General features: G+C 44.9%; 2 protein-coding genes across 7 annotated transcripts in view; one reads left to right on the top strand and one right to left on the bottom strand.

Moving 5' to 3' along the window:
* SNX25 (sorting nexin 25) overlaps positions 1-9,847 on the bottom strand; it is a 180,155-nt gene extending 170,308 nt beyond the window's left edge. For 2 of the 5 annotated variants that reach the window (XM_038398922.2, XM_038398925.2), the window contains exon 1: positions 9,106-9,833. In XM_038398922.2, coding sequence (XP_038254850.1) covers positions 9,106-9,570 — 465 coding nt within the window. In that variant the 5' untranslated portion in view covers positions 9,571-9,833. Of the gene's footprint in view, positions 1-9,105 lie in introns of all 5 variants that reach the window. The other 3 variants (XM_038398924.2, XM_038398923.2, XM_038398921.2) reach the window with 3 other exon arrangements.
* Positions 9,848-12,704: 2,857 nt separating this feature from the next.
* Positions 12,705-27,065, top strand: part of CFAP97 (cilia and flagella associated protein 97) — a 54,993-nt gene continuing 40,632 nt past the window's right edge. The window contains exon 1 of one of the 2 annotated variants that reach the window (XM_038400787.2): positions 12,705-12,928. The gene's annotated coding sequence lies outside the window, so the exon portion shown is untranslated. Of the gene's footprint in view, positions 13,037-27,065 lie in introns of both variants that reach the window. The other variant, XM_038400789.2, reaches the window with a different exon arrangement.

Raw genomic sequence — 27,065 nt, 5'->3', positions numbered from 1 at the left:
ATTTGTCTAACACAAGAAGGCTGCATGCAAGTCTGAAGGCCACTCTATCACCAAGGAGTCATGGGAGCAAATAAATAAGATGAAGAGTTTCCAAAAGAATTTAATTGCCTTGCAACAGCCTTCACTGAGGAAGAGGAGGAAGAAGTTACCACCCCAAGGTTAAATTTTGCAACGAATCAAGGCATAATCCTGTCAGATTTTGAGTTCTAAGGAAAGTGTCATAAATCCCCAAGGGCAAAGAGTATTCAACAGAGCTGTAAAAGAAAATAATAAAAAGTATCACGTAGCAGAGCTATAAAAATCATGACCCCAGTTCTGCAAGTGGAACTCTCACTGCAGGACTGGATCTATGTAATATAACCTTAGAAATATTTCTGAAGATTGCTGCCATCATAGAATATCAAGGTTGGAAGGGACCTCAGGAGGTCATCTAGTCCAACCCCCTGTTCAAGGCAGGGCCAATCCCCAATTTTTGCCCCAGATCCCTAAATGTCCCTCTCAAGGATTGAACTCAAAACCCTGGGTTTAGCAGGCCAATGCTCAAACCACTGAACTATCCCTTCCCCCAATCATACCATCTGCCTTTTATTTATGTATTTATTTATTTATTGAATTACACATTAATAAGATTCACTTCAGCATTAGGAAAATTAGCTGACCGCATCATTAAAGGGAGATTAACAAAACACTTAGATAAGGACAAACTAGCACATCTTCAGATGTCAAAATGCAGAGGAGGAGGAGAAACTGGTGAGCAATCTTGAACAAGGACAGTCCAGAATTCTTGGTTTTTGGAATCAGAAGTCCTAGGATCAAAAAGCAGTGGTGACAGAACTGCAAATAGCATATTCTCAAGATGGACAGAAGTGGATAGCAGGACACCTTAAGGATCAGTAATTTTCTGTATATCTCTTAAGAATCGGGGGAAGGATAAATTAGGCTTCAGCAGGTAGATTTTGCAGAAAAAACTAATTTTTAGGATAATTATGGATGTTCCTGAATAACATATCCAAACCTAATCAAAAGATGCGTAGGATGTTGTTTCTGCCATTCCACATTGTGCCCAGCCCTCCCTCCTCCACCTAGTGCATGTAATCACATTTTAGAAAAAAGAGACCTACACGTGAAGGTGTACCTCCTCTGATAGCTGCGGGGGCTCCTGATATTTACCATCCCAACCCCCGGGGTTGATTCTCCCCATCAGAAGAGGGAAGAATGCTCAGCTTTCTACATCATATCAAATTATTGGTCTAGGCCGCCAGCTATCCTGTCTGATCCACAAGGGACTATTTTCCAATAATCTCACTACTGATTTTTCTACAATTTAAGTAATATAACTCATCTTCCTGGACCCCAGCAGCTCCAAAGGCTGAGCAATTGTTAGGCAGTCTGGGGAGAAAGATGCAATTCTTCTCTTCTTACACAAGGGACCTATGTACATAGCATTATCAAATTACATATGGACTGAAAGAAAAGCTGGCCACCTCAGAATGTGAAACAGAGCCGTGTAAGTCTCACAGTCAGAATAACTGTATAAAAATACTTTTGAAGAAGGAATCCTGCTAAGTATATGTGAAAGATATCTTCCTAAGATAAGTTCAAAACAAAAAAAGTGACTAACTATATCAGGTTTAATATATATACATATATATAATGTACATAAAATACATAATATATACACTCAATGCTGGGCATGTGTATACATGAGAATCTTTTTATGTGAATTTAAAACAGTAAAACAACTAATCTCCAGAATCTGGGGGGTGATGTTATGACCAATACATATTTTTTTTTGCTGGAAAACATGTTTCTTCTCCTTTCTGTTAGTTCAAGTTAGATTAAATAAACCACTCTCTATAAAGTATCATTCATATCAACTAAATGTATAGTCATTGGCTCTAATAAGCATCTCATCCATCTTAGTTTTGGTATTTCTAAAAGTGAGTGTGGCAACTCAACCCAATAATTAAGAGTCATTAAAGTGACTAAGTGTCAAAACACAATTTAGAAAGGAAAAAAAGAGCACTACTGTGGCCTCCAAGTTCCTTGAAACTACATTAAGAGAAACCTGTGAACACACAAGTTTATTTTTTCCCCCTTTCAGTTATCCATCCATTCAAGGGACTTTTTTAAAATCAGTCAAAATTATCTCAAACACTATTAACACAAATTAGTATATCTGATTAACCCAAGGCGCTGAACAGTACAAGCCTAAATTTACAGGAAGATGGATATTCTAATAGGTCTTTTCCATCTCTAACTTCTGTGTGAAAGGGCATGTTTCTGTTTGGTACATAAATATCTTCAGGGAATTTTAAGAGTTTTTATTAGAAGAGAGTACAATTAGGACATTACATTTCTTTATTGTCCTACAGCATCTTGTCTAGCACCAATTCCTTCTAAGTGTTGGGAATATTTCCTATTTATGTTAAAGGACTGAAAGCTAAATACAGCCTAGAACCATACATGTTATGATCTATGAGAAAGGATTGTCTGTCTATAAATATTAGCTTCTATAGCTAAATGTTTACCATTGCTTTTATTTATTGTACTACTTCCATGAATGGTCTGCATGTTTTTTTTCATTCATATAGAAGTTAATGAAAATTAAAAAAAAAAAAAAGAGGACAGGAGAAGAAAAAACAAAAACAAACCAACTATCTTCACAGAACTAAACTTGATGTGGAATCAGGGGTGTTGCCTACAGAGAGCTGGTCACTCAATACATCACATATGAAAAAAATATCATTTTGATACAGTGCGCTGCTGTGCAGACACAGATCTTCAAACTACTGGAAAATAAGTCTTCAGGTTTTGGTGAAGGAGCAAAAGCAAAAAACAAAAATTAACCAAAGACACAAAGTAAATTAAGTCTGATTTACATTAAATTTTGCTTCTGTTCATAGATGCATATTAACTAAATGACACACTTTCTTTGAAGTCTTTCAATGTAATGTCAGGTTTCAGAGTAGCAGCTGTGTTAGTCTGTATTCGCAAAAAGAAAAGGAGTACTTGTGGCACCTTAGAGACTAACAAATTTATTAGAGCATAAGCTTTCGTGAGCTACAGCTCACTTCATCGGATGCATTTGGTGGAAAAAACAGAGGAGAGATTTATATACACACACACACAGAGAACATGAAACAATGGGTTTATCATACATACTGTAAGGAGAGTGATCACTTAAGATGAGCCATCACCAGCAGTGGGGGGGGAGGGGGGGGGGGAAAGGAGGAAAACCTTTCATGGTGACAAGCAAGGTAGGCTAATTCCAGCGGGGGGGGGGGGAGAAGGAGGAAAACCTTTCATGGTGACAAGCAAGGTAGGCTAATTCCAGCAGTTGTTAACTGCTGGAATTAGCCTACCTTGCTTGTCACCATGAAAGGTTTTCCTCCTTCTTCCCCCCTCCCCCCCCCGCTGCTGGTGATGGCTCATCTTAAGTGATCACTCTCCTTACAGTGTGTATGATAAACCCATTGTTTCATGTTCTCTGTGTGTGTGTGTGTGTGTGTATATAAATCTCTCCTCTGTTTTCTCCACCAAATGCATCCGATGAAGTGAGCTGTAGCTCACGAAAGCTTATGCTCTAATAAATTTATTAGTCTCTAAGGTGCCACAAGTACTCCTTTTCTTCTTTCAATGTAATGTGTTATTTTTCCATGTAATTCACAATAAGTTTCTAATACATTCACTGAACAATCTCAGCTTCAAAACACACACACACACAAAATCCCACCTTTCACCTCCCATAGAGGTTAAGCAAAGTACATTTAGCATTGTGGGACATAGCTTCTCTGGGAGACTTTTCAAACAAAACAATGGTTGGAAAGCACAAATTTTGCTTATTCAGGGCCTGATCCTTCGGCACTTACTCGTGTAAGTTATTTTACTCACATTAATAGACCTGTTGAAAACAATGGGACTACTCAAGCATCATAAGTATATGCAGAATCAAGGCCTTTGGCAAAACTATTTTTTTAATGGAGAGTTTAACTGAAGTATAAGATAAGGGCCTGACCCAGCTCCCTTTGAAGTCAATTAAACACTCCTATCAACTCTCTGAGAGCACAACCCAGCTCCAGTTAGAATAAATATTTATTACTGAATACTTAGTGTTTCCTCATTCGCTGAGCCTAAAGTGGAAGTCACCCTGAAAGAAAGAACAATTAACATGCTTGCTTTGAGCTCACATCAAAATACCCACTCCAAATAGATTATTTTTCCAATGAAGGCCTTCTGCCCTCCATCTATAACCTTCTTTAGAAAACTATTCTAGAAGATTATTCTTTTCTGTGCTTGAAGAAAGGAAAGGTGTGTCAAAGTTTGGGAAACTCTAGCTTCACAGGTACCTAATGCCCCATTACTGGCTCTTGAAAGGGATAGAAAAATGGTATCAGAAGGATCCATGACAGATGGGAAAGCAACAGTTAAGCAAGATCAGAAGATTTGTAAATATTATAGAAAGCATGATAGGAAGAGGTGATCTTATCTTACGAATTATTACAGAAAGAAAGATGAATGAGAGATTTGGCAACAAAATCTACTGGGTGGCCTATATTTTTATGTAATACCTATCAAGTTTCTAATACTGCCCCCACTGCTATGGTATCCAAGCACTGATCAGAATGATTTCTGTACCCATAAAAAAATCCTCTTTGGAAAAAATGTATCTGCAACACGAAGAGCCTTGGTGGTTAAAGCAATTTTGTGTCAGAAAAAACAACTATAGGACCTAGGAAGTCAGATGCCTTGGACAGGGGCTTCCAAATGGAAAGGAGGAAATCCCCTCACTCCTTTTTTTGGCATTTCCTTCCCACTCCTTTCAGATAGCCAGGTTATGTCTAGTGGGAAAGGACCATGACTGGACTACATCTGGCACATTATAACTGATTGAATCTTGGCAGGCATCAGATCCTGGGGCAAGGGCTATCCCTGGACCAAGGCAACTTTGCCACAGCTACTGAACTGTGAGGTTTTGGGTTTTTTAAATGATTTAAAATATTTTCAGAAATAATTAAAAATACCACAGGATAAAACCCGTAGAGAGCCAATACAAAACAAGTGTGATGAGACAACAGCGCCACACATGAAACTAGTGGACAGGAATGAGAGGAGAAAATTTCAGAGAGAAATGGGAGGTAGTATACCAGGAAAAGAATGTGTATATAGCATATAAAGTGAAGCAACTGTATTTGTCTCTAGATATTTCAGCTCTTGTTCTTGCCCACTGGATTAAGGTATTGTGTTGTTCAGAGTGAAAACATTCGCTTTGGTTCTTGATTTAAATCTCAATCTTCTCTAATTAAGCAGTTTCCACTGTATGTATATTTCAATGGTCTCTCAACTTGTTTCTTCCTATTGTGGCAGTGAGAGATTTAAAACCTAGGTAATCTGGAGATGTTTTGCACCATAGATACAGGGTGTACTCAAAATACAAAAAAAGGAGCGGGGGGGGCAGATAGTCACAAAGGGGGAAAATGAGCACAGCTGCATTACTTCAGGCTGATTTATACTACCTGAAGATATGGACCATGGAGTTTGAAGCCTGTTGGTTAAGTCTTGGCACATCTTTTTCTCTCAGCATCAGATGGGTTTTTACAATTTCATATTAACTATCGTTAATATCCAAGAATATTTATACACTTAATAGTGTTAATAAACACTAGGTTTCCCCCCATCCCCCCCCAAAAAACTAGCTGAACTGTGTCAGTCCATTAGCCACAACATTTAACAGGACACCCCTCTCAATATAGGTTAGGACGGTGACAGCTGCTTCCTCATATGGCCAATGGGTGTCTCCTCAATGGTTTTGCAACCCACACCCTATCCCCTGCACACGTATTGCGCAGATACACTATTTGCTTCCTAAAAACCCCTGAACAAGGTGAAGGCACCTCCGTGTAAAAAAACGCGTAGCCACTTTTGAATCAGATATATTATCACTTTTACCCACTGCTGGGGATGGACCCGGAACATGCCTTCATGCCAGTTTTGCCTACTAGTGTCACCAGCATCCAACATCTGGCTGAATAATCCTTTTCTACTGGAAATAATGCACTGTCCTTTTCTACATTGATGACATCTTCATCATCTGGACCCATGGAAAAGAAGCTCTTGAGGAATTCCACCATGATTTCAACAATTTCCATCCCACCATCAACCTCAGCCTGGACCAGTCCACACAAGAGATCCACTTCCTGGACACTACGGTGCTAATAAGCGATGGTCACATAAACACCACCCTATATCGGAAACCTACTGACCGCTATTCCTACCTACATGCCTCTAGCTTTCATCCAGATCATACCACTCGATCCATTGTCTACAGCCAAGCGCTACGATATAACCGCATTTGCTCCAACCCCTCAGACAGAGACAAACACCTACAAGATCTCTATCATGCATTCCTACAACTACAATACCCACCTGCTGAAGTGAAGAAACAGATTGACAGAGCCAGAAGAGTACCCAGAAGTCACCTACTACAGGACAGGCCCAACAAAGAAAACAACAGAACGCCACTAGCCATCACCTTCAGCCCCCAACTAAAACCTCTCCAACGCATCATCAAGGATCTACAACCTATCCTGAAGGACGAGCCATCGCTCTCTCAGATCTTGGGAGATAGACCAGTCCTTGCTTACAGACAGCCCCCCAATCTGAAGCAAATACTCACCAGCAAGCACACACCACACAACAGAACCACTAACCCAGGAACCTATCCTTGCAACAAAGCCCGTTGCCAACTCTGTCCACATATCTATTCAGGGGATACCATCATAGGGCCTAATCACATCAGCCACACTATCAGAGGCTCGTTCACCTGCGCATCTACCAATGTGATATATGCCATCATGTGCCAGCAATGCCCCTCTGCCATGTACATTGGCCAAACTGGACAGTCTCTACGTAAAAGAATGAATGGACACAAATCAGACGTCAAGAATTATAACATTCAAAAACCAGTTGGAGAACACTTCAATCTCTCTGGTCACTCGATCACAGACCTAAGAGTGGCTATACTTCAACAAAAAAGCTTCAAAAACAGACTCCAACGAGAGACTGCTGAATTGGAATTAATTTGCAAACTGGATACAATTAACTTAGGCTTGAATAGAGACTGGGAATGGATGAGTCATTACACAAAGTAAAACTATTTCCCCATGGTATTTCTCCCCCCCACCCCACCCCCCACTGTTCCTCTGATATTCTTGTTAACTGCTGGAATTAGCCTACCTGCTTGTCACCATGGAAGGTTTTCCTCCTTTCCCCCCCCTGCTGTGGGTGATGGCTTATCTTAAGTGATCACTCTCCTTACAGTGTGTATGATAAACCCATTGTTTCATGTTCTCTGTGTGTGTGTGTATATAAATCTCTCCTCTGTTTTTTCCACCAAATGCATCCGATGAAGTGAGCTGTAGCTCACGAAAGCTTATGCTCTAATAAATTTGTTAGTCTCTAAGGTGCCACAAGTACTCCTTTTCTTTTTGTGTCCTTTTCTATTGTACAACAATAGACAGCAGCCCTCAGGAGTAGGCCTGGTAATTTATTTCTGGTCACAAACTAGTTCCTTCCTGCTACTCCCTCTTTAATGACTAATAGGTCAAAGAAACAAGTCCTCCCCCAAAAGTTTTATAGAGTTTTGTTAGCACTTTTGATGAGAAAGGTGGAAAAATGGCAAACTATACTAGTGAGTGAATTATAACAGGCTATATCAGGCTATTTCTGCTATCTCAGTTTCAAAGGCCCATGCTGTCAAAAGCTGAATCAGACATCATCCTGGAAATTCAGAAATGACAACACTTTCAACACTTGCTGTTAACACCAAAGTTAAAGCATTAAACATGACTACCTGGATCCTATTAATTCTTAGGTTTTATACCAAAATGTGGCTAATAACACTTACCCTTCATTGTAAAGCACTTTGAGATCCATTAATGAAATGCACTATATCAAAGTGCATTTTTTATTACTGTGGAATTTCGGTTACCTACACTATATTTTCATGGAACTATGCAGTTCACAAACATGGGTCTCCTATCAGCTATACTGAGCTTACCTGGGATGTCAGATGGTACACATTCCTTTATATCTGTATGCAGTATTGGAGTGAAAACAATTCCTTGTGTCAAGCAATAGTTTTCACAGTCCTGTGATTTTTTTATTTGGGGCAGGAAATGCTTAAAATAAGTTGCTTTGACTAACATTTCTCAATAAGTCTGCAAGTCTATGGATGTGTTAACACAGGGTTTGCCTCTACACAACTGGCCTTTGGAGTTCAGCAGGAAAACTGTTATATTTAGGGGTGTTAACCTGGAAGGGTAAACAGAATGTAAAGTTGCATGTTTTTCCCAAGTTCATCTTGCAGGTGTGTAAGAGTTGAAGGAGGTATTATGATAAAGTTTACTCATGGACAGTCTTTGGAACTCCCTACAGCTGCATTTGTATTGAAGCAACATGAATATCTTGCATCTTACTTACAAACCCTCCCCCTTAATATTTTTTTAAAATAAAGCAATGGCAAGAAGACAGACATTTGTTCCAGGATGCCGGATGGCTACCTAAAGGCACTCTCGATTTAAATACACCCTTTAGCAACTTGCATAACTTGTGCCTGTTAAGCAGAGCTGAACTGACCTGAATAAACATCGTTTTCAACTGTTGCAGGAAAACGTTGTCATCATACAACGTTTACCGGGGACAAGTTTGTATGATCAGGAACCCCTAACCGAGCTGTAGCCAACAACACTTAAGTGCAGCAGCGCTGTCAAAGCAGAGCATTTGCAACGCAACATCTGTCAGAGACCAAGCTTAAGATTAACGTCCAGCAAACTCTACAGAAGCCGCTCCCCACCCCCGGTGTGGTTTCAGGCACACACAATTCCCCCGGGGGTCTCTCTGTGCTGGGAAGGGGAACAGGAAGCTCAGCCCCTCCGTGTTGCGGCTGGAGGGGATTTAACCCAACACAGGAGTGAGCAAGAAATCGCAGTTCAAAATGTGCCCAGGGCCTCTGTACTGCCGGGCCCAGGGTATGTAGCTGGGGCACTGCCGGGATCGGCGGGAGGGGTCTGTCCAGCCGCGAGAAGAGGCCAGGGTGTCACTTACCGCGGCTGCCCGCAGGAGCGGAGCGTCCCCCCTCGGTCCGCGGCTCCAGGCGGCGGGGAAGTCCGGTGGGGTCCGGAGGTGGCCGCGGGTCGGGCCGCTCAAGGCGAGCAAGGTGCCCAGCAGGAAGGCGGCCGCCGCGCAGCCCAGGTAGAGGGCCAGTCGCAGCAGCAGCAGGGCCAGGCACGGCTGCCCCCCGTCCCCCGCCTCCGCCTGCCCCAGGTGGAACACGGACACCGCCAGCAGCCCCAGCCCGGCCGCCAGCATCAGGCGGGACGAGCCGGGATCCTCCTCCTCTTCCTCGTCGTCCGCCTCCTCCTCCCCGCCGGCGACGGCGGCTGCCGCTGGGGCGCCGCTGCGGCAGGACTGGCCGCCGGGGCTGCGCGCTCCCGGGACGCCGGAGACTGCGGCGCCCGCCGACTCTGGCTGCCCGCTGCTGGCGCTAGTGCTGTCGGCATCGGGGAACATGCTGCTCCTGGCGCCGCTGGAAACAAGCGCATCTCCCGCCCCAGCGGCCCCCTCGGAAGGTCGCCTCTCCCCGAGCCCCGCCGCTGCTGGCACCGCGCCGGCAGGAGAGGGAGCCGGGGCTCATGCCCGGCAGCACATGAGGGGAGGGGAGGGGAGGGGAGCGGGGCCGGTCACTTCCTCGCCAACCCTCCCCGCCGACTCCGGCTGCGGCTGCGGCTGCGGCTCCGCTCCTCCCCCCGCTAGTGGCCTGGCGCTCGGCGGGAGCAGGGGGAGGCCGCGCCGTGCCCGCGCTTGTCCAGCAGGGGGAGGAGAAGGAGGCTCCTGAGTGACAGCTGCAGGGGCCATGTGCTCTCCGCCGGGCAAGGAGGAGCAGCCACGCTCCGAGCGGGTCTGTCTTCAACCCTTTGCTTCCACACAGGAAGGCCTCGCTGGCTGCCCACCCAGACCGAAAGCCTCGGCCCCTGGGGAGTGCTTATAAAGCATCGTCCTGTGGTGGAGATGGATTTTACTGTGTGTGTTTCACTCTGTTGGTAATGAAAATATTTTTCAGGCAAGTACATACATGAATAAAATCGAAACAAAAAGAAAAATATTTCTGCCCAGTCATAATTGTTTTCTATTTTGATCTCATTTATACTAGTATAAATCCACTGAAATCAGTAGGGTTACTCCAGATTTGCATCTGTAGAACTACTGCCGTCATTTGGCACTTAACGCCCTAATCTGCAAATGGATCTGTCAGCAGGGCCCCACCGAGGACACAGGAGTCCAGCCTGGACCATCTCACTGCAGAATTGGGGTCTTAGTCTGTAAACTCAGTGCAGGGACCTTGACTTCATACAGGTCTGAACCACCAAGCACACTTTGGGCACTGTACAATAAACAGGATTATAATACAAAATACATAGCCTCTAGCCTCCTTATTGTCACACCATTAATCATCATAAGGTTATAAAACAAAACATAACTATATCACTAATAATGTTTTTTTAAAAGGTTACACACAAAGTAAAAGGCAATCCCTGCCCTAAAGGGTTTATAATCTAAGCCCTGATGTTACAAACATGCACATGCTTAAATTGCAGCAAGGGCAGTTTAGGTTGGACATTAGGAAAAATTTAGGAACCATCAAGATAGTTAAACATTGGAGTAAATTTAGGGAGGCTGTGGAATCTCTGTTGTAGGTTTTTAAGAACAGGTTAGATAAACACACAGGAGCTGACCCTGTGGGTGCTCCACCCCTGGAGCACCCACGGAAAAAAATTAATGAGTGCTAAGCACACGCTGGCAGCCAGCTCACTCTCTTCCCCCCCCCAGTGCCTCCTGTCAGCTGGCTGCCCTGCTGATCAACTCTTCCCCCTCCTTCCCAGCACCTCCCGCTCACCAGCATCAGCTTGAGGAGGAGGTGCGGGGACAGGGTACACTGGGAGGGGAGGGCAGAACTGGGCAGGAAGAGGTAAGGTGGGGTGCAGTGGGGGCGGGGGCTTGGGAGAAGGGGTGGGGGCGGGGCCTAGGCAGAGTGGGGCAGGAAGAGGTCGGGCAGGGGTGGCGTCTTGGGGGGAAAGGAGTGGGGAGGGGCCTGGGGAAGAGCCTGGGATTAAGTACCCCTGGGGCCTGGAGGAAGCCGGAGTCTGTGAATAAACACCTGTCAGGGATGGTCTAGATAATACTTAGTCCTGCCTTGGGTGCAGTCCTACCTTTCTATGATTTTAAAATACTGTGAAGAAGGGTGAGATCAGCTGTGAATTTATGGTACAATGCACTAACAGAAAGAGACTCAATGAAGACAGGAAACACCCGGTCAAAAGGAATCATGGCGACTCCGGTCAGCACCGCAGGCCGGGCTGTTAAAAGTCCGGTCAGCAATGCTGCAGGGCTAAGGCAGGCTAATCCCTACCTGTCCTGGTACCGCACTGCGCCCTGGAAGCAGCCAGCAGATCTGGCTCCTAGGTGGGGGGGCCATGGGGCTCCGCACGCTGCACCTGCCCCAAGCACTGGAGTTGTTCCTGGCCAATGAGAGGTGGGGAAGGGGGGGCAATTGCTTGTGGGCAATAACAGCATATGGAAACTTCTGCCCCCCCCCCAGGCGCTGGACCTGTTGACCTCCAGGCACAGCACGGAGCCAGGACAGGCAGTTGTGTCGCTGACCCAGAGCCACCCAAAGTAAGCCTGTGGCCTGAGCCCCAACTCCCTGCCCCAGCCCGGAGCCCCCCCCCTACCTGGAGCTCCCTCCTGTACCCCAAACCCCTCATCCCCAGCCCCACCCCAAAGCCTGCATCCCAGCCCAGAGCCCTCAACCCCCTTGCACCCTAACACCTTGCCCCAGCCCAGAGCCCTTCCCAGATCCTGAACCCCTCATCCTCGGCTCCATCCCAGAGCCCTCATCCCCTCCTGCACCTCAAACCGCAGCCCCCTCCTGCACTCCAAATCCCTCATCCCCATCCTGCAGCCCCCTCCTGTATCCCCAACTCCTGATACCCAGCCCCACTCCAGAGCCCTCATCCTCTTCCACGTCCCAACCCCAACCCCCTGGCCAGCCCAGTGAAAGTGAGTGAGGGTGGGGAGAGCGAACTACAGAGGGAGGAGGAATGCAGTGGGCGGGGCAGTGGGCGGGGCCTCGGGGAAGGGGCGGGGCTAGGGTGCTCCATTTTGCGCTATGAGGACGTTGGCAACCCTACCCGCCGGGGAAGGGACGTGCTGGCAGCACGGGGGGAGGGGGGGGGCCATTGTGCGTCTGACAACTGCCGGTTTGAAACTACTGCCCTCGCACTTGGCTGGGCGGAGCGGGGCCCCCCTGGCCCTGGGCGGCCCCTCGCTCCAGGGGTCGGTCCCCTGCGCCATGCTCCACAGAAAGTTAATCCGGCCCTGGCGACCAGCCCCCAATATTTAGTTGGCTAGAAAGACAAAGGCCAAGCAAAATGACTGTCCTAAAAGACTCGGATTCCCTTCGTCCTAAGCCGCCTCCCATCGGGCTGGGGTGCCTGGCGCACAGGCCGTATCGCCCCCTCTGGTCCCGCACTACGGCCACGCAGTGTTTACAGCGCGCCAGTCCCCGCGAGCGCCTCCGTCGGCCGGGCCGGGCCGGGCCGGGCCGGGCCCCTTCCCCCGGCAGGGCGCCCGGGGCCCGGCTCGGCGGCGCGTTGATAAGGCGCGTTGCCAAGGGCGGAGCTGCTCTGCCCTCGTGGTCCTCGCTCTCCCCACCCCCGAGGGAGCGGTAAGGGGGCTCCAGGCCGCCCCCTGGCGCCCAGAGAGCGGGAGCTTCAACCCCGCCCCGGCGACGCAGGGGCCGGGCTTGTTGCTGGCGCCTGGGCGAAAGGCGCGGGGCCTAGAGGCGAGCTGCTGCAGCGCAGCCATCTCCGTGAGTTTCCGCCCGCGGGGCCCGGGCCGGGGGAGGAGGCTGCTGGGCACCGTCCGCCCGGCGCTACTGGCGGTTCCTGCTGTGCCCACAGCAAAGCTCAGCCCCGGGGTAAGGGCGATGGGAGCGTAGCCCCTGCCCGGGGCACCCTGGCGTCAGCTCCCGGAGGCGGCGGGGCCGGCCGGCCCGGAAAGGGGGCGGCCCTAGCGGCGGTGGGGATGGTGAACCTGCCGCCTGTGCGCCCCCCCTTCCCCTGAGCATCCTCGCCGATGCGCGCGGCTAGAGCCCCCGCGAGTTTTCCCCGGGGGCCCACGCCTGTCTGCGCTCCGCCTCTGCCCGGGTCCCAGCCTCCTCCTCCTCCTCCTCCTCCCACCTGTCCTCGGCCACATGCACACAGGCCGTTCCTCCCGGCGTGCGTGCCCTGCCAGGGGCGAACCATAGCTGCAGGCTGTGCTTTCCTCCAGCACCCCCGAGTGGGCAGTAGCCCTACAGGCAAAGGCACCGTGTAATTAGCAAGCCTTGGAAAATGGGAGATTTTAATTTATATATTTTGCATTATATTTTAGTGAGGTTGCTTTCCCCTCCACCCTCCACAAGGATTTTACTGGTTTGCTTCTTGAGTCCCTGCCTGAGTGACACGTATGTAGGTGTCTGTTTAGTGTGGAGGTTGGTTGAGCTATATTTGGAGAGTTTCTGCTTGCCTTGAAAATCTGAATTAAATCATGTTTCAATTAAATATCCATATTAACCAACTTTCTGTGTCTCCCCCTCCCCATCTGTGTTGATCAGCAAGGTATTTGTATGGAAATCAGAGCCCTTTCCTTTAAATAATGGGTCTTCCAAATACCTTATTCATTTAGTGGTATCTCAATTTAATGTCCGTAACAGGATTGCTTGTGTGATGGTGGATTGTTTTGTGTCAACCACTGGATTGCAGTATTGCGGAATTAATTGGGCTAGAAAAAGAGATGGGAGTGATGGGATAGGAAATACAGAAGAGTGACATTTTAATAGCACTTAGTAAAATACTTTGTAAACTGCTTATATGTAATGGAGCTTGGTCATTGGGTCTAAGTATTATACATTTGGCAAAAATGTCTTAACTCAGCAAACTAGAACACAGTTGTAGCATAATACTTATGAATGACTTACTCCTGGTGAATTATACAATCTCAATAATGTTATACGTTTGGCCAACCTTTCTTAAGTGTCTTCCTGTGACTTCCTTGGAATTAAACAATTCTAGCCCTTTGTTTTACATAATTCTATCTTTGCTGTTATCAGTAGTAATACAAATCTGCATGACAACTTAACTACTCAAGTTTGTGTGGGATCTTAAACCCCTTTAAGTAAGGTGCAACTTGCTCAAACTTTGTATACACTGAAAGTATGTATACTCTTTCTGAACCAAACAAAATAAAGAAAAAGAATATAAATTGTGATCTTAGATACACATTGTTGGACATCTCAAGGGATATTACATAATATATAGCAGTGCATACCACACATATGAAGTATTGTCTATACAGTCTCAAAGCCTGTTAAGGAAGCAATTATGGTTTAAATATGGTCAACATGATTTGCATCCACATAATAACAACTGTTTTATGGCATGTTGCATAATAGCACGTAAGCCTTGCTAGAAGTTTTCCTCTTCAGTATGGTGCTCATAGACATTAAGGTCAGAAGGGACCATTATGATCATCTAGTCTGACCTCCTGCACAATGCAGGCCACAGAATCTCACCCACCCACTCCTGCAATAAACCTCTCACCTATGTCTGAGCTATTGAAGTCCTAAAATCATGGTTTAAAGACTTCAAGGTGCTGAGAATCCTCCAGCAAGTGATCTGTTTCCCATGCTACAGAGGAAGGCGAAAAACCCCCAGGACCTCTTCCAATCTGCCCTTGAGAAAATGCCTTCCCGACCCCAAATATGGCAATCAGCTGAACCCTGAGCATGTGGTCAAGGTTCACCAGCCAGATACCCAGGAAAGAATTCTCTGTAGTAACTCAGATCCCACCCCATCTAACATCCCATCACAGGCCATCAGGCCTATTTACCATGAATAGTTAAAGATCAGTTATTTGCCAAAATCATGTTATCCCATCATACCATCTCCTCCATAAACTTATCAAGTTTAATCTTGAAGCCAGATAGGTCTTTTGCCCCGACTGCTTCCCTTGGAAGGCTATTCCAGAACTTCACTCCTCTGATGGTTAGAAACCTTTGTCTAATTTCCAAGTCTAAACTTCCCGATGGCCAGTTTATATCCAGAGGTTTGCTGAAACTGGCTTAATGGTAACATGTAAAGGGCTAATCACAGAACTGTTAGTCCTTTGTGTCAGACAATCCACATCACAACATTAACTAGGGTTGGCTACACTTGCAGATGTACAGCACTGTGAGTTAAACCCGCCTTCGTACAGCTGAGTAGGGAAAGCACTGGAGTCTGTCCACACTGGCAGCTGCCAGCGCACTGTCGTGGCCACATTTGTGGCACTTGCAGCGGCATTGGTGTCGTAGGTTGTGGGAAGAGAGTGTGGGGCATTCTGGGTCCTGTCCCAACGCCCCGTAATGCATCGCTTCGCATCCTAGCAGTTCCTGTGTTTCCGTCCACATTTGGTGCAATCTTTCAACGGTTTCTGTGCCGCGCGATCTGTGTTCCGTTTTGGTCTGTGGGAGATGGAGCCCGAACTGCTCAGGAGTATGCTGACGAGTCTCGCCAGCATGTCACATTTGGCAGTCGAGCTATTCCTTAAGATCCAAAGTGACAGTGAGGAGTCCGATGATGATATCGAGTCGCGTAATGGGTACGACACGAGATTGCTTGAGGCATTCATGGACATGCTCAGCACTGTGCAACGCCACTTTTGGGCTCAGGAAACAAGCACTGAATGGTGGGATCACATCGTCATGCAAGTCTGGGATGACGAGCAGTGGCTGCAGATGAGAAAAGCCACTTTCATGGGACTGTGTGAGGAGCTCGCCCCCACCCTGCGGCGCAAGGACACAAGATTGAGAGTTGCCCTGACGGTGGAGAAGCAGGTGGCTATTGCAATCTGGACGCTGGCAACTCCAAACAGCTACCAATGGGTCGCGAACCAGTTTGGAGTGGGAAAGTCGACTGTTGGACTCATGTTGATGCAAGTTTGCATGGCCATTAATCGCATCCTGCTCAGAAGAACCGTGACTCTGGGTAATGTGCAGGACATTGTGGATTGCTTTGCACAAATGGATTTCCCTAACTGTGGAGGGGCGATAGATGGGACGCATATTCCTATTCTGGCACCACCCCACCTATCCTCCGAGTATGTTAATCAGAATAGATATTTCTCTGTAGTTCTCTAGGCACTTGTGGATCACCGTGAGTGTTTCATTGACATTAACGCAGGCTAGCCCGGAAAGGTGCATGATGTACGCATCTTTCGGAACACTGGCCTGTTCAGGAAGCTGCAGGCCAGGACTTTTTTCCCAGAGAGGAAGATCACAGTAGGGGAAGTCGAAATGCCCATTGTGATCCTTGGAGACCCCACTTATGTGTTAATGCCATGGCTCATGAAACCCTACACAGGGAGCCTTGACAGCAGCAAGGAATGGTTCAACTACAGGCTGAGCCGGTGCCAAATGACTGTGGAGCGTGCTTTTGGCCGTTTAAAGGGCCATTGGTGATCTCTGTATGGGAATCTGGACTTGGCCGAACACAGCACCCTTGCGGTTATATCCATGTGCTGTACCCTCCATAATATTTGTGAAGGGAGGGGTGAAATCTTCACTCAGACATGGACCTCTGAGGTTCAACACGTGGAGGCTGAATTTGCACAGCCAGAGAGCAGGGCTATTAGAGGGGTCCAGCGTGGGGCTGCAAGGATTAGGGATGCCTTGAGGGAACAATTTGAGGCTGAAAACCACCAGTAATGTCTGGTGCCCTGCATGAGAGTGAAGTGCAGTGGTTCCCATGTTAGTAAGAATCTGTGTTTGCTAAGCTGACTTGCAGTGCCTGTTTCTTTCCTGGGCTAAGGGTATCTTTTACTTTATGCAATAATAAAGAATGTTTTCAAAGCCAAAAAATCTATTTATTGAAAAGAAAATTCATTTATTGAAAAGAAACACAATTGCTTGGGAAACAAAGGGCAAGGAGGTGGGGTAGGGAACGGTTCAATCATAGATTTGTGTATGTCCTGCTCTCATATTCAGCCTTCCTGTCTGGAGTGCTGTGCAATGAGTGCTGCACTTCAGGATGGCTATAATTCAGGATGGGGGTTGAGTGCAATGGGTAAGGGTCGTAGTTTTCAGGGCTGGGTGGTGAAGCGACAGGTGTTGGAGGCAACTGCTGGCGATAAGAACACAGATGTTGGGGAAAGTGGGTTGGAGGTGACCTGGGGGCACAAGGGAAAGAGTTTTGGGACAATGGCTGGGGGGGGAGGGTGCGGGTGCGATAGTGCTCTGCCTGCATGGCTACGAGCGCCAGGATAGAGTCCGCTTGGCACTCCATGATGCTTGTCAGCTGATCCGTGCTTTGCTGCCAGAGTTCCATGCTTTGCTGGCGGTGCACTGCGTTTTCCTGGCAGATCCTGCTTTCGCTCTCCCTCCACTCCTGCGCTTTTTGATTCTCTTTAAGAGATTGCTGCATCACTTCTTGCAGCGTGTCTTCTTGGCTTTTTCGTGGCCTCTTCCCGAGTCTTTGCAGTCACTCAGCTGGTCATAACACGGACTGTTGAGATCTGCAGGTTGCATCTGTAAAGGCAAAATGCAACACTTAACAGAGGCAGCATTGTTTATACTAGACAGAGTAATGATTCCCCCAAACTTAAGGAGGGCACACACAGTCTACACAATAGCATAATTTTCCCATCCCAAAGAGAGCGCACATATCCCATGGGAGCCCCAAAATGGTGAGTAAGCACAGGGTCAAGGGGGACTGATTGTTTCACGGCTGTACTGTCCTCTGGGTTTCTGTGCCTTGGGGAGAGCCAACAGCTGCAGGGAACCCCTATACTGAACACTGTCCCAACATTTTCCACAGGAGTCCGTCCTGGAAGATATCTCGCTGCTGAGGGTGATCTGGGAAGCAAGGGAAGGTCTTTTACTGCAATTCAGCTTCCGCCCTGGCCCATATGCAGCTTGCCTGTGTGCAGCAATGGTCCCCCCGCCCCTCACGGCACAGTGGCACGTACATGTTAGCCTAACTGGGACAAGCACCAAGGTGGCTCTCCCAATAAACCTGCGCAATCACATTGCCCACGTTCTGGATGAGACTTATGGAGAGATTACCGAAGCCGATTACCGCAATATGATAGAGAATCAATGCACTATTCCGCATCTAGGCATGCATGCAGCCCTAACCCTCCATACCCAAAGAGTCCGCACTGAAAAAATTCCTTCCCGAAAAAAAGCTGCTTACCGGGCACCTGCTCTTCTGTTTGTCCTCCACCAAGTACCAGCTTCTGTGACTGGCTACCTTCCTCCTGGCTTGAGAAGAGCTCCTGGCTGTATGCCTCCAGGTATTCTAGGGTTTCTCCCCCCGCCCTAGCACCGTCACTCCTGCTTTCCTCCTTCTCCTCCTCCTGCTCCTGCTCCTGCTCTGAAGTGTCCATGGTGGTGCTCGGAGTGGAGGTGGGGTCACCCCCAAGTATCGCATCCAGCTCTTTGTAGAATCGGAAGGTCACGGGGGGGGGAGTACCCGAGCAGCCGTTTGCCTCACGGGCTTTGTGGTAGGCACTCCACAGCTCCTTCACTTTAATCCTGCACCGCAGTGCGTCCCAGTCATGGCCTCTTTCCCTCATGCCCCTTGATAGCTGCCCGAAGGTATCGTAATTCCTATAGCTGGAGTGCAGCTAGGACTGGACAGCTTCCTCGCCCCAAACAACTTTCCGTTGCTCCATACTGGGGCTTGCCTGGTGCGTGGAGTCATGGTCACCTGGAAAGATTTGCTGAGAGCACTCCATGCCTGGCTGAGCAAACGGGAAGGTGATTTTCAAAATTCCCAGAGAATTTAAAGGGCGGGTCTGACGGTTGGTCACCTGAGGCCAGGGCAGTAGAGTTCGAACTGATGACCAGAGTGGCTAGAACAGGCATTGTGGGATACTTCCGAATACTTCTGGAGGCCAGTCAGCGCATTGGGTGGCCACGCTGGCGCACTAGTGGCGGCGCAACAAACTTTATTCCTCTGGGGAAGGTGGAGTACCAGCAGCACTGTAGCCGTGGAGACACAGCGCTGTACGTGCTTGCCTGTGTGGATGGGGAGTGAGGTACAGCGTTCTGGGCAGCTTTATTGCGCTGTAACTCACAAGTGTAGCCAAGCCCTAGGTAAACATTTGCAAGATGAATACATCCATTTATAGAAGGTAAATATGCATCTGTATTTATTACATTTATTTTTTTTAAGAAGACTGTAATTTAGTCACTCTTATGACATGTACAGAGTTCTTATTTGGATAATGATGGATAGAAAGATATATAAATAGTTCCATAAAGTGTCAGATGTATTTATCCATGAGAGCATTCTACTCAGCAAGAGAAGTATTTTGTTATGGAGTAAAAAAACAGAGAAATCTGTTTAGGCTATTTATTTTCAGTCTCTGTGGTCTGTTCTGATGCATAGATAGGATGTCATACAACTGGTGCAGACTTATGCTGTCATGAGAAACTAATCCCTTTTCCTGCAGAAAAGCCTTAACATGCTAATCAATAACTAGGAAGAGTTGTCAATCGTGAAAGGGGCACTTTCCACCAAAAATAAAATTAATCAGACATGCTGCTTGTAAGGTAAGATGCACTGAAATGATTGTTATAGGTAGAAAATGCTTGTAATGTTTACGTGCTAGATGTTAGCTTCAGAATGGAGACTAGGAAATAAACTTCAGTTATTTGGATTCAGCTGTTGGAATGTTTTCCTGCACTGCTGCCTGCCCCAGCCCCCGAGAACCCCATTTCCTTTTCTCTCTTCACATGTGCGCTTCCACACACATCCTAAGGTCTCCAGGAGTAGAGTTCCCTCGCTACGGACCTTACAAAACCTGCAGGTATGGGGACTGAAGAGATCATTTGTGGGATAAAAAGGGCCAATCCTCTCCTTTGTTGTGTATTTCCTGAGGCATGCAGAACCCTCAGTGAATTTTAGATGGCTCATTGCCCCCTCATTCATGAGTTTTAGGAGGTTCATCCTGACACTCTCCGTCCCATGAGTCTTAGTATGCTTTTTTTAGTCTTCTGAGCCTATTTGATTCATTAAAAGATTGACAGATCTAGAGAAGGTTGGGGAAGGGTTGCCATCTAATCCCATCTAAGGCTTAACGGGAAGAGCATTCAGAAGTTTCCCACAGAGTCTTCTAAGACATGTAGAGGTGATGGTGCTTGGTCTCCAGGGCTGTGTGGGAGGAGGGGTTTCACAAGCTTCTGAAAGTCCACACAGTGGGGATGAGGGAAGCCTGTGACTTTTCTTGGGGCACCCAGGACTGAGAATCACATTGTAACCCCATGCCTCCAGTATGAGGGAGTCTTGCCTGTGCTTGATTGGGTATCAGCAACCTAATTCTGCCGTCCTTTTAGCCATTCAAGCACTCTCCTTGGGATTATACCAGCCCTGTATTCACCTTGCAGGTTAACAATTGATGCACCTGAGTCCCCTGTGATATCTAGCTGCTGACACTGACTACTCACAGAAAATCCAAATCCTCTGCTTCCAAAGGTGCAGTGTACCCCACTTTATCGGTGTTACCCTAAATCACCACTCCTATAAACCGCACAGCAGTTATGAGCCCTAACAATAAAACAAAAGTAGGCTTATTTAAGAAATAATGAAGATTAAAGCAGAAACAAGAGGGAGTGGTGGAAACAAGTGGTAACAATACAAAACAATCCAAATGCAAACCTTGGTCTAAACTTAATAGTTACCTTTCCTATCCAATAAAGTAGGTCCCCCCCCCCCCCAAAGTGCAGTGTGTTGCAGAGCAGACTGGTTTCATCGGAACCAAGATCCAAATGTTCATGAAAACATCCCCACACCACAAGGGGTTTCCTGAGGAAATGGATCCAGTGTGCTTTTCACTCCTCTGTGTTATACTGAAAACAGCCTTTTTCCCCCTATTCACAGACTATAGCAAGACAGCATTTAGCCCTAAGTTTCTTTTTTACCTTCAAGTGGTTTTGATTGTTTGCGGTTGCCTCTGATTGTTTTCCATTGGAAGTCCTGGTATTGTGCAAGGCCACACAATTGAGCCTTGCATTATGTCACTGGCTAAGATGATAACTCCCTCACTACCCAAGTGGGCCATCACTGAGACACATTAGCCCCAGGTGACTAACTTTTATTCCAAGTCCATAAAGCATTCTTTCACTATAATTCCTTAAATATTACCTGCAATGATTATGAATTTTGACAAGTTACAAGCTTTCTGTAAATACTTTACATATTTCTCTATATGGATAAATATCCTGGAGGACATGTTTGGTGTAGTGAGTTTGAGAGATCTGATGTGGTGAGAGTTGTTTGCAAAGAACAGGGGACTCAGCTGTGGGGCTTCTGTGTCAGTAGGAAACAACAGTTTCTCTAAAGCTTGGAGGAGGCTTTGGCCTGATAAATGAACTAACTAACCTAGCTCACCTTGATTCACTTACACAGGCAAAGCCATACTCTTTTGTGTACAAGACCTAAGGTCTGTAGGAGATTGGTTTCCCTCCTAAAGTACCTTGAGCTGTGTATTAGCAAAGTAATTTTCCCAGCATTCCATATGCCCCCATCTTTCAAAGGCCCCTTTTGCTTCCTAGTCTCATGTTAGTTCTATTTAAAGAACTAAGAAGATTCCCACACAAAATCTCTATTGATATTATAGGCACAGTTCAGTGGCTTGTGTGTATTATTCTTCAAGAACATTGGTTTAGTTTAATAACCGCACTCACTGCCCCACCAAATTCAGTAGAAATTCTGAGTTAAGCTTAAACTTATAAGAAACCAACCAAGCTTTTGAACACAGTATTTACTCTTTTTTCCGTAGCAGTGACCTGAGTAAATAGGAAAGTTATACTACCTTATCCATTCTTTTTTTAATAAGGACCATAAAAACTAGAATACTTTTAATCTTATATTGTAGCTATGCTGCTTTGTGGCCTTCATGGTGATGCATAATAGACTTAAAACAATTTTACAGATTCCTGATATGACAAAAAGAAAAGGAGTACTTGTGGCACCTTAGAGACTAGCAAATTTATTTGAGCATAAGCTTTCGTGAGCTACAGCTCACTTCATCAGATGCATCCGATGAAGTGAGCTGTAGCTCACGAAAGCTTATGCTCAAATAAATTTGTTAGTCTCTAAGGTGCCACAAGTACTCCTTTTCTTTTTGCGAATACAGACTAACACGGCTGCTACTCTGAAACCTGATATGATAAGCAGCACACTGAAGGGACTCATTCCCAACTCTGTTTAAAGTCCCAAATATTAAGAAGTGCTGAGAGCACTCAGTACATTACAAGAGGTGCATGACACTTCACAGTATGAGACATCATCATTCCAGGTGCTGGTAATTTATTTCAAGTGTCCATTAGAGAAAAAGTTAGCATGTTTCCTTGTACTCATAGACTTTAAAGTCAGAAGGGACCGTCAAGATCATCTAGTCTGACCTGCACATTTCAGGCCACAGAACCTCACCCACCCCTAACCTCTGGCTGATTTACTGAAGTCCTCAAATAATGATTTAAAGACTTCAAGGTACAGAGAATCCACCATTTTACACTAGTTTAAACCTGCAAGTGACCTGTGCCCAATGCTACAGAGGAAGCTCTCAGGGTCTCTGCCAATATGACCTGGGGGAAAATTCCTTTCCAACCCCCAATATGGTGTTCAGTTAGATCCTGAGCATGTGAGCAAGACCAACCAGTCAGACACTTGGGAAATAATTCTCTGTAGTAACTCAGAGCCCACCCCATCTAGTGTCCCATCACTAGCCATTGGAGATATTTGCTGCTAGCAGTCGCAGATTGGCTACATATCATTGAAGGCAATCCCATCATGCCATCCCCCTCCATAAACTTATCAAGCTCAGTGTTGAAGCCAGTTAGGTTTTTTTGCCCCCCACTGCTCCCCTTGGAAGGCTGTTCCAGAACTTCACTCCTCTGATGGCTAGAAACCTTCATCTAATTTCAAGCCTAAATTTGTTGATGGCCAGTTTATATCCATTTGTTCTTGTGTCCACATTGGGGTTTAACTTAAATAACTCTACATATACAAATACCATATGTCCCAATCATGAAATTGGAGCACTTGTAACAAAAGATGGAAAGTTTGTGTGGTGCTAAATAATCACATTGGTATTGGGGATGCACGTTTGCTTCAATGCTCCATGTGCAAAGAAATGAAATGGTAGGAGGACAGCTCCTGGGAGTGGTTAACTTAGTCTAGATGCTTTAACTGTGTACTTCCATACTTTATACACTTTGGGTTTCTAACTTTGTTTTAAACTTAACATTGAAACGTAACATCTATTTAAACCACTAATACGTGCCTTCAACCTAAATTCTTTTTTTTTTTTGTGGGGGATCTTACCTTTGTCTTATTATTGGATATTTATATTACAGTGATGTCCAGAGGGCCTATTATTACAACCTATCTCCAAACTGATCTCCAGAGGGGTAGTGTGGGCAGCAGCTCTTATTTATTTTTTTTAAACAAACCTGACATTTATGCAGTTTGTATTATGACTTTTTTTTAGAAATCTTTAGGGTGGACAAGGTTTTGGTCCTCATTCTTTAAAGACACTATATATTGCCTAGCACAGTGGAGTCCTGGTCCATGACTGGGGCACTAGGTGCTGTGATAATACAAATAATTAATAATGAACTTGGGAGCTGGTAGTGGATACCTACAGTTGTTGTTAGTGTATTGAGGATATTCCATAGAGTCCCAGTCCTGCAAAAACTTATGTTCATAATTTACTGTTGACTTCAGTGGAGCTACTTATTTTAATAAAGGTAAGCATATGTGTAAGTGTTGAAAAGACAGGGGCTTCGGTAAGTAATTGATGCTTGATAAGAATTTCCTAGATGGATAGTTGTTAGCGTATACAGAAGGAAACATGTTTTCTTTGAATGTGTAAATAAGAAGGTTATTAAAATCAGAAGTTAGGCATAGGATTTGGGATCAGTGACAGCTTTTACTAAGACTGCATGATCTCATTTGTTGATTCCATATTCTAGCAACTGAAATAGTAAAAATCTGTACTTTCTACAGATGGTATAATAAAAGATTTTGCACATATATGTAGTGTACTAGTCTCCTGAAAAATCCCTGACTACAAATAATTTGGCAAGTCCCACTTCTCAAAGAAATGTCATGTGACCTAGATGCACAAGGAAATAAAATACAAAAGTACCAACTGAGAATCAAACTCCACTCATTTAATTTCATGTCATACTCACCATTAAAACAATGGTTTGTGAAGCACCAAAAATGTCACTGAGAGAAATTGACCAAAGCAGCACATCTGTTTTTTAATAATGTAAAGATTACAAAGTGAAGGCACTGTGCCTGAAAAGGGGAAGAGGTAATGTTATGAATAAAATATTAATATTGCAGTGTAGTGGCTAATGTTACCATTGTTATCTGCTGGGCAGAATCAAAGTTGCTGAACTGTGTGTTTAGAGGCCACAGACTTCTAACAAATGATTCTTCTGTAGTTCAAAAAGATCTGTATTTTGGATGCTTGAATTCTGTCTCCATTGTTGCCATGAAGTTGTGACTAGCCATTGCTGTGCAGCATAGTGACAACTGTGAAGACCTAGCATGGCCATATGTTAGAATATAACCAGTAACACTAAAATATTGTTAATGTAGTCTTGGTTGCTAAGAACATAATGTTACAAAAACTATCCTTGCAAGAATGTTACAGTTAACATTTAAATGTTAATGGATGAAAATGATCAGAAAAGGTAATATAGATTTAAGAAAAAATGTGTAAAATTGCCCAAAACCAACTTTAACTGAGATCCCTAGAATTTCACTCTTCCAGTTATATAAGACAATTTAAAAAATATTAGATAGAAGTAAATTCTATGTTGCAAACAATATTGAGGTCTGATAATAGAGACAAGAACACTGTTCTATCATTCAGTTATTGGTTCATTTGCATCTAGATACAAAGTAGAGTCATGCAACTACTGACACAAGGACACCTCTTCTATATTTGTCAAGCATATATAAGTGTGTGTGTCTGTGTGTGTGTGCGTGTGTGTGTGTAAAGGATTTATAGTTAAACTATAATACTATATGTGTTGTATTAATCATCTTAATAAAACTGATGTCCCACACATGACAACTATAAAACAGGTACTTCCATAACTGTGGGTCTCATGAAAGCTGAACCTAAAGAAAGAGGAATCCAAGCAGGGTGGATTTGATTTAAATCACTATTCCAGAAGATTCGATTTAATCATGGATTTCTACATAAAAGTGCATTCTTGTTGGTTGGTATAACCTTAATACATACTCTTCACAACTCGGAGATAGATGTAGGTTTCATTTTTAGAAGGTACATGCTATAAATTTTTTAATTGATTTATTTGGAAACTCTTCTGATTTAGTTTTACAGCTATATCAGAAAATGAATGATTGTTTGGTTATTTCATTTACCAAAGGTAAATGAAGCAGTTCACCTCGCAATGACTTCATAAATATCTATCTCCAATTCAATCGGTTAATCATTAATATTTGGAAGATTTTTTTGCCATGCTGTATTAGGAGGAGAACATCATGAGACAGACATTTTACATTGTTTTATTTAACTAAAACAGCAACGCTATGTATTCTGGATTTTTTTATTCCTTCAACAGCAAACATATAATATTTTAACAAGCATAAGAATTTTTGAATTTAGTTCAACATTCACCTTTTTAAAATTAAGTATGTCTTTGTTAAAATTGTTTTTTAAACAAAAACTAAATCTACTCAGTCAGCCAGGTCAACATGAGAAACTTAAATATTGGCTTCTGCCGCAAACTCAGTCGTCTTCACCTTCATTTTCCTGTTTGCTCATAATCTGGAAAAGAAAAATAAGCTTTCCTTGCTTTTTCAGGACCTAAATAATTTCTCAATTTGGAATAAATTAGTCCAAAGGAAGAAAATATTCTTTCTACACCAGCAGAAGAAGCTACTGCTGTTAAAATGAGATTATTACTTCAACAGTCTCTGAATCAGAGTGCTTAAGTGACTTCCACCAGTTCACTGGTGTGACTTTCTTTAAAACATCATCAGCAAACATATATATTTCTTGAATGGTTCAGCCTTAGCTCTGAAGTTTATTATAGTTGGCATTATGGAGGGATGATTGCTGGATGTCCATGTCATAGTCAACTCCTCTTCTTCAGCAGTTAAGATTTGACCCTAGTACTGAGTATTGAGAATATTTGCAAGAAAATGAGCTGGAGATAGTGCTTGTCCCATTCCGTTTTTAAATGCTTGTAATTTAACTGTCATTGCACATTTCTCTTTTTAAGATCTCACTCAGTTCCTTCCAAATTTCAACAGTGTCAGCAATAAAACAGCTATTTCCCTGCATTTTGTTCAAGGCTACAGAAATAGGCTTCAAGGTACTCAGCATGTGTTCAACATTTCTCCTAAGACCAATGTTGAGAACTTTGATAGTGACAGTGCCGTCTTTTTGTTCACAAACTGTCATCGGATTAGGCCAGTTCTTGATCTAGTGTTCAAACAGTCCACTACTGAGTTCCATCACATGTCTTGTGGGAGAGTTAGCTTGGTTCCTCCCACTTTTTTCAGATCAGCTGCTGCAAAGTGGTTGTTATGGAAGTATTTTGCAATTTCAAGAACATTAGCCTTTATTTCTGGAACACTGAAGTCTTTGGCTAGGAGGTGCATCAAATGAGCACTGCAACCATATGTTATTAGCTTGGGACTCTCTTCACTGTCTTCTAAATGATTTCTTCTCATCTTGGATACATTTGCAGCATTGTCTGTGACCAAGCTGCGTACTAGACATTTGAATTTTTCTTTCACAGTTTGTTATAGCTTTTACTCCTACTTCTTGTAAGTATTCTGGTGTGTGTGCATTTCCTGATGTATCAATTGTTTCTGTAAGGAGGATATTCCCTTATTCTGTTGGCACACAAGCACATACAACAGGATTAT

This window comes from Dermochelys coriacea, chromosome 4, assembly GCF_009764565.3.
Source record: "Dermochelys coriacea isolate rDerCor1 chromosome 4, rDerCor1.pri.v4, whole genome shotgun sequence".
NCBI classification, from domain to species: domain Eukaryota; kingdom Metazoa; phylum Chordata; order Testudines; family Dermochelyidae; genus Dermochelys; species Dermochelys coriacea.
Note: the sequence above shows the minus strand (reverse complement) of the source record. Positions and strands in the feature narration are given on the sequence as shown.